Source organism: Oncorhynchus clarkii, chromosome 2, assembly GCF_045791955.1.
Source record: "Oncorhynchus clarkii lewisi isolate Uvic-CL-2024 chromosome 2, UVic_Ocla_1.0, whole genome shotgun sequence".
NCBI classification, from domain to species: domain Eukaryota; kingdom Metazoa; phylum Chordata; class Actinopteri; order Salmoniformes; family Salmonidae; genus Oncorhynchus; species Oncorhynchus clarkii.
Genome location: NC_092148.1, coordinates 6,717,734 through 6,725,885, shown reverse-complemented (window position 1 = coordinate 6,725,885; position 8,152 = coordinate 6,717,734). Strand labels below are relative to the sequence as shown.

Here is an 8,152-nt window from a genome sequence, read left to right as displayed (position 1 = left end):
GTTGAATCGTGTTATGTTCATACAAATATTTACACATGTTAAGTTTGCTGAAAATAAACGTAGTTGACAATGAGAGGACGTTTATTTTTAGATTAAATAAATAACAAATAATAATACATTATTTATCATTATTAAATATTAAAGAGTGGGGAGACACACTTAGAAACCTTGCCTTAAACATAATGATTTAAAACACAGTACACACACACACACACACACACACACACACACACACACACACACACACACACACACACACACACACACACACACACACACACACACAGGAATGAGGATATGCTAAAAACTCTGTCACACAAAACTTTGAACAACAATCCGAACTATGAAACTTGAGATCAGGTCAAGGTAGCTATATTCGTCAATAGTCTTTCATCCTATAATCGTCTGTTCCATGCACTTGAACTTGACTGAACAGACTGTAAAATGTGTGCATATATTTCTCTTGTATACAGGGGTGAGAGGATTTGTCAGGACTCTGAGAACGGTTTTGAACATCCAGTTTGGTCTGAAGACATTGAGTTAATTACTTCCCTTGGTGTTGGCTGCTTTTTCAGCCCTTCAATGCTTCTTCCTAATGGCTTACTTGTTCTGTTTGAGAACCGGACGTGGAGGAAGGAAGAGGAAATGAAAGTGATTCCAGACCCATCCTTTCTCTCCATCCTCCTCTCTTCTAAATCAGCTGCTCCAGAGACCATAAAAGACCTTCTGCTCGTGATATAAAACATAATTCTGCTAGTTTCATTTTCTTTTTTCAATCATCCAGGCTGTATCACAACCGGCCGTGATTGGGAGTCCCATAAAATAAATAAATAAATACAATATGTGGATGAGATAGTTGGATAGGCTATTTACAGATGGGCTATGTGCAGGTGCAATGATCTGTGAGCTGCTCTGACAGCTGGTGCTTGAAGTTAGTGAGGGAGATATGAGTCTCCAGCTTCAGCGATTTTTGCAGTTCGTTCCAGTCATTGGCAGCAGAGAACTGGAAGGAGAGGCGGACAAAGAAGGAATTGGCTTTGGGGGTGACCAGTGAAATATACCTGCTGGAGCGCGTGCTATGGTTGGGTGCTATAGAGTGCTATGGTGACCACTGAACTGAGATAAGGCGCGGCTTTACCTAGCAAAGACTTGTAGATGACCTGGAGCCAGTGGGTTTGGCGACGAGTACGAAGCGAGGGCCAGCCAACGAGAGCGTACAGTTTGCAGTGGTGGATAGTATATGGGGCTTGGGTGACAAAATGGATTGCACTGTGATAGACTGCATCCAATTTGTTGAGTAGAGTGTTGGAGGCTATTTTGTAAATGACATCGCCAAAGTCGAGCATCGGTAGGGTAGTCAGTTTTAGGAGGGTATGTTTGGCAGCATGAGTGAAGGATGCTTTGTTGTGAAATAGGAAGCCGATTCTAGATTTAATTTTGGATTGGATATGCTTAATGCGGGTCTGGAAGGAGAGTTTACAGTCTAACCAGACACCTAGGTATTTGTAGTTGTCCACATATTCTAGGTCAGAACGGACCAGAGTAGTGATGCTGGATGGGCGGGCAGGTGCGGGCAGCAATCGGTTGAAGAGCATGCATTTTGTTTTACTTGCAATTAAGAGCAATTGAAGGCCACGGAAGGAGAGTTGTATGGCATTGAAGCTCGTCTGGAGGTTAGTTAGCACAGGGTCCAAAGAAGGGCCAGAAGAATACAGAATGGTGTTGTCTGCGTAGAGGTGGATCAGGGAATCACCAACAGCAAGAGCGACATCATTGATGTATACATAGAAGAGAGTTGGCCCGAGAATTGAACCCTGTGGCACCCCCGTAGAGACTGCCAGAGGTCTGGACAATAGGCCCTCCGATTTGACACACGGAACTCTACCAGAGAAGTAGTTGGTGAACCAGCCGAGGCAGTCATTTGAGAAGCCAAGGCTGTTTAGTCTGCCGATAAGAATGTGGTGATTGACAGAGTCGAAAGCCTTGATGAAGACGGCTGCACAGTACTGTCTTTTATCGATGGTGGTTATAATATAATTTAGGACCTTGAGCGTGGCTGAGGTGCACCCATGACCAGCTCGGAAACCAGATTGCATAGTGGAGAAGGTATGGTGGGATTAGAAATGGTCGGTGATCTGTTAATTAAATTGGATTTCAAAGATTTTTGAAGGGAAGGATGGATATAGGTCTATAACAGTTTGGGTCTAGATTGTCTCCCAATTTGAAGTGGGCGATGACCGCGGCAGCTTTCCAATCTTTGGGAATCTCAGACAATATGAAAGTGAGGTTGAATAGGCTAGTAATAGGGGTTGCAACAATGTTGGCAGATAATTTTAGAAAGAGAGGTTCCAGAATGTCTATCCCAGCTGATTTGTATGGGTCCAGATTTTGCAGCTCTTTAAGAACATCAGCTATCTGGATTTGGGTGAAGGAGAAATGGGGAGGCTTGGGCGAGTTGCTGTGGGGGGGTGCAGGGCAGTTGACCGGGGTAGGGGTAGCCAGATGGAAAGCACGGCCAGCTGTAGAAAAATGCTTACTTGGGGAGGAGGCCTCTAATGTTAACATGCATGAAACCAAAGCTTTTAAGTCAACAAATGAATGCGCCTGGGGAATGGGAGTGGAGTTAGGCACTGCTGGGCCTGGATTAACCTCTACATCACCAGAGGAACAGAGGAGGAGTAGGAGAAGGGTACGGCTAAAGGCTATAAGAGCTGGTCGTCTAGTACGTTCGGAACAGTGAGTAAAAGGAGCAGGTTTCTGGGCGCGATTGAATAGATTCAAGGCATAATGTATAGACAAAGGTATGGTAGGGTTTGAATAAAGTGGAGGTGAATCTAGGCATAGAGTGACAATGAGAGAGATATTGTCACTTTAAACATAATTTAAACCAGGTGATGTCACCTCATGTGTGGGAGGCGGAACTGAAGGGTTAGCTAAGGCACATTTAGCAGGGCTAGAGGTTCTACAGTGAAATAAGAGAATAATCACTAACCAGAACAGCAATGGACAAGGCATAATGCCATTAGGGAGAGACATGCGTAGCCGAGTGATCATAGGGGTCCAGTGAGTAGTTAAGCTGGCTGGAGACACGGTGATTCAGACAGCTAGTGGGCCGGGGCTAGCAAGTAGCACAAGGGCTTTAGAGGTACGTCGCGACGGAAGAGGTCTGTTGTAGCCTCCTCGTGCGGTAACATCGGCAGACCAGCAGACCAGCATCGGCAGACCAGCCGTGATGGATTGGTAGGGTTCCGCCTGGTCCAATTGGAAAATAGGTATAGTGGCCCAAGAAATTGGCCGATGGACCTATTCAGCTACCAGTCCGATATTCCCTAGACAACTAGCGGACCGCAGCTAGCAGGCTAGCATATGGGCATTCAGGGGACATCGCGACGGAGGGGCCTGTTGCAAAAAGAACACTCGGCAGATTATGTCGGTAGTCAAGACGTGATGGATTAGCAGGGCTTCGTGTAGTAATAGGGGTCCAGGAAAATTGGCAAAAATAGATATTGTAGCCCAAGGAGTAGAGCACACTTCTGTCTATTTGAGCTGGTCATTCATTATGTGTTGGTAATCCTGTCGTATAGTAAAATGCATAAGCGTTGCTCTCCACTTTCTGGAATTCGAGGATGATAGCTAAGGAGGTGGAGAAACACTGAATTGAAGTTCAGTGAATTGAAGTTCACTGAATTGAATTGAAGTTCAGTTTATAAACATTGAGAAAAAACGTATCTTAACAGCTGATCAGGCCGTTGATTGTGGCTGTGCAAAGTTGCTGGATGTTGGCGAGAAGTGGAGCATGCTTTTGTACACGCTGATCCAGAGCATTCCAAACATGCTCAATGGGAAACATGTCAGGTGAGTATGCAGGCCATGGAAGAACTGGAACATTTTGAGCTTCCAAGAATTGTGTACAGATCCTTGTGACATTATCATGCTGAAACATGAGGTGAAGGCGGTGGATGAATGGCACGACAATGGTCCTCAGGATCTCGTCACGGTATTTCTGTGCATTCAAATTGCCATCAATAAAAATGCAATTGTGTTCGTTGTCTGCTTATTCCTGCCCATACTATAACCCCAGTGCCACCATGCCGCACTCTAATTACAATGTTGACATCAGCAAACCGCTCACCCACACAACGCCATACTGGCCGGTATAGTTGAAAGCGAGATTTATCTGTGAAGATCACACTTCTCCAGCGGACCAGTGGCCATTGAAGGTGAGCATTTTTCCCACATAAGTCAGGTACATTCCCAAACTGCAGTCAGGTCAAGTCCCTGGTGAGAACGACAAGCACACAGATGAGCTTCCCTGAGACGGTTTCTGACAGTTTGTGCAGAAATTATTTTGTTGTGCAAACCCACAGTTTCATCAACTCTTGGGACCAACACTTTACATGTTGCGTTTTTCTGTTGTTCAGTATATATACACTGAAAACTTGTCATAAACACCTACTGTACATCATTTGAAATGTTGCGCAGGTTGTGCTTTGTGATGCCTTGAGGGTCCAATACAGGGGGATACATTTACTCAGATTAGTGATTCTGGTGTGAATATACAGTAGTGAAGCAGTAGTCAAGCTAACATTTTAGACTCTATAATAAACTATAATGTAGCATTGTTCATGGTTTAACAACTATAATTAAAAAAATCACACATCATTTCTTTAAGATTTGCAACCATCCCATTGCAGTATCATCCACATTACACTAAATGCAAATAGCAAAAATGCATATAATTTTTGCCCCATTTAAATCGATGTCTGTTCCTTAAATTAGCTCGGATTTACTGGGACTAAGACAATGTTTCAAGGAACCACAGACTTATTCTGTAAAACAAAGACAATACATGTTTTTCCTACTTTCATTCTATCTCACCAAAACTAGTTAAGCAGCTTTGACTGTTGAACCATCCATATACTGTATAAGCCCCATCTATCAAACTGTCTAATCTAGACCATCCATATACTGTATAAACCACATCTATCAAACTGTCTAATCTAGACCATCCATATACTGTATAAACCACATCTATCAAACTGTCTAATCTAGACCATCCATATACTGTATAAACCCCATCTATCAAACTGTCTAATCTAGACCATCCATATACTGTATAAACCCCATCTATCAAACTGTCTAATCTAGACCATCCATATACTGTATAAACCCCATCTATCAAACTGTCTAATCTAGACCATCCATATACTGTATAAACCCCATCTATCAAACTGTCTAATCTAGACCATCTATATACTGTATAAACCCCATCTATCAAACTGTCTAATCTAGACCATCCATGTACTGTATAAACCACATCTATCAAACTGTCTAATCTAGACCATCCACACAGTCTGTGATTCGTAAAAAAGTTGTGTCCCTCCCCACCACTTGTTTTGGTATACAGCTGAACATTGAACAGCTTCCCAAATCTCAGACTTTAGCTTTAACTAAAACACTATGCAGCCCCATATTGTCACAATTATATGGTGTTGGTATGATATGTATTATGATTCTCCTGATTCTACACTTATTGTGGTTATATACTGTGATTTTATTGTGATTCGATGTTCCAAACATTGCTCACTATATGTCTGTGGCAGAGAGACTAGAAATCATGAGAAAGTAATGGAAGTAACATTTCCTCCAAATATGTGCTTCTTATTTCAAATGAAAACGTTGAACTTTCTATGAAGGAAATAAGAGTTTTAGTGCAGACAGCCAACTAACACAAAAATAATAGTTTGATATTGTTGATGCGATACGACATGATATATTGTGGAAAATAATATCCCGATATGTAACTATCCATTTTTCCCCTTGTTTACTATTGAATAGGCGTTTCAACAGTCTTGCTGTTATAAATGTAGTTCCTTATTGACACCATTGAGGTAGGGTTTGTTAAGATGACAGATTAGTTTATCGTAGCTTCTGGCCACTACTGTATGTATTGTCTTATTAAAAGGAATACAATGAAATATAATGATTAAAGATATGCTTTTTATTAAAATGTCCAGAAGCAGATGTAGCAGAAAAGGATCAACAAATAACAAATGCAGTGTGTATAAAATAGTGAAGGTGAAACACCCTGAAACACTATTATCTCCCCATAATATTTGATTGTTCCATTAATCAAAGATATAATTAATCCTTTAAATCCCATATGAATCTTTCCTTTATTGTGATAAAATGTGATAACAATGCATGTTGACCCAAGCTGACAGGACTGTTTGAATATTCCTATCTAATGGATGCTTCATGAGAATTTGAACTGAATGAATTTGAATGTTAAGAAATATTTTATTACTGCTTCAAGTGAGGAATCACCTCAAAAGTACTTCCAAAGTACTCAAAACATTCAAATTCAATCAGTGAAATAAAAGTGAAATAACAAACAGATAGTGAAATAAAAACTGTTCTGTCAGCGTCTGTCAAACATCCGTCAGTTTCCTGGTCAGTTTCCTGGACCCAGATTAAGTTTACTCCTGGACTAAAAAGCATGTTGAATGGAGAATCTCCATTGAAAGTAACTAGTCCAGGATTAGGCTTAATCTGTATCTGGGATACCATCCCAAAGAGCAAGACATACTTTTTTCCCCTAATAAATAGGAGTTACTGTTTCCAGTGCTGTTCCCAGAGTACTGTTTCCAGCCCCTTCCATGTCCACAAATCCCCAGTGGGCTCCGATGGAGGTGATTCCAGCACCGTTGAAGCGACCGCTGAGGATCCTCAGCTCATTGCCCATGTTGGATGGGTAGAAGTTGAAGGAGACCTGGTTGGGCAGGCCGGCTGACAGAGTGCGCCCCATGTTGGTGGTTAACACCAGGTAGCAGATGTAGTCTGCTGGGTTGTACTTCCCAGACACCTCAACGATGGCCTCATCATTAAACAGCTCCATCTCCTGCTTTTCACTCCCTTTGTTACCGAACACAGGAGACCAGGTGTTGCCGTATTTCAGCTGGAACCTAAAACAGAGGAAGCTTTTCTCGTTGGTTGTGTTTTGATAAGGCACATTCAGACCGAGACAGCAGGTAGCGTCAGAGAATATCAAGGAATTACATTTTACATTGTACTCTGGGTTAGATACGATAACAATATTGTTTGGTCATAAACTGAATATGTAATAAACACAACAAATAAAGAAAGAAAGAAAGAAAGAAAGAAAGAGTGTTTGTTGGATAGTGTAGTTGGACTAAGTCATGGTGAATGTTGGGTAGTGTAGTTGGAATGAGTCAGTAGTGTGTGTTGGGTAGTGTAGTTGGACTGAGTCAGTGGTGTCTGTTCATGGGTCAGAGTCTGCTCACCCGCTGATGTAGTTGTTGCTGTTGTAGTTGTAGTAGTAGTAGTAGTAGTAGTAGTAGTAGTTGTTGTTGGTCTCCCACACTCTGACTCCCGTAATGCGCCCCTCACCGTAGGAAGCAAATGGGGTGCCACCTCCCTGACCCACCGCAGAGGAATACGAGTAGGGGTCTTTGATGGCTAAAATAACATGGCCAATATGTTTACTATATTTACTATATTAATAATACATATTTATATATACATCATTTTATTTTTACCAACACATTTCTGAAAGATCTTTATATCACGAATAAAGTGCAGATGAATTAACTGAAGTACATTCTGCAATGATTTAATACATTAGTTTATGTCTCAAAGAAGAACTCCTAAGTCTAACTGTTAAAAGACAAGTTGGTGAAAGCACAAGAGCTATTATTTAATCATTATAATTCAGAATTGTATTTTTATAACTCACGCAAAGCCAAGCAGCCAGCCAAGAACATTGTGACAACCAGGATTAAGAACATTCTGCAAAAGTGAGGCATCAACACTTAAGACCTTTAATTTCAGTCAATTTTACTCTCATTCCATTTCACTTTAAATGGTAAAACTTGAAATAATGTAGTTAATAATGTTTTTCATAGTAGTTTGTCAAAACAAATAAGTAACTTTACCTGTCAGGTCAGTGTTTCCTAGGAGGGAAAATAAAATAACCTTTTGAATTGTGATGTAACTAACAACAAACCATTCTTGAATGTGAAATGTTATAAAACAGCTCTAAAAAGTTGAACCTACTCTTGTTTACTACAATCACTCTTGCAGTGCTAAGCTACTGTCACATTAAAAATAATGTCAGATCATTGAATTTAAA

At 41.1% G+C, this 8,152-nt stretch overlaps 1 protein-coding gene across 1 annotated transcript; it reads right to left on the bottom strand.

The window, feature by feature from the left end:
* Positions 1-6,506: 6,506 nt before the first annotated feature.
* Positions 6,507-7,826, bottom strand: LOC139379001 (zymogen granule membrane protein 16-like). The gene is made up of 3 exons (XM_071121695.1): positions 7,757-7,826; positions 7,305-7,479; positions 6,507-6,965 (listed from the first exon to the last, which is right to left on the bottom strand). The coding sequence occupies exons 1-3, from the start codon at positions 7,824-7,826 to the stop codon at positions 6,599-6,601; spliced, it is 612 nt and encodes a 203-aa protein (XP_070977796.1). The 3' UTR covers positions 6,507-6,598.
* Positions 7,827-8,152: the final 326 nt, after the last annotated feature.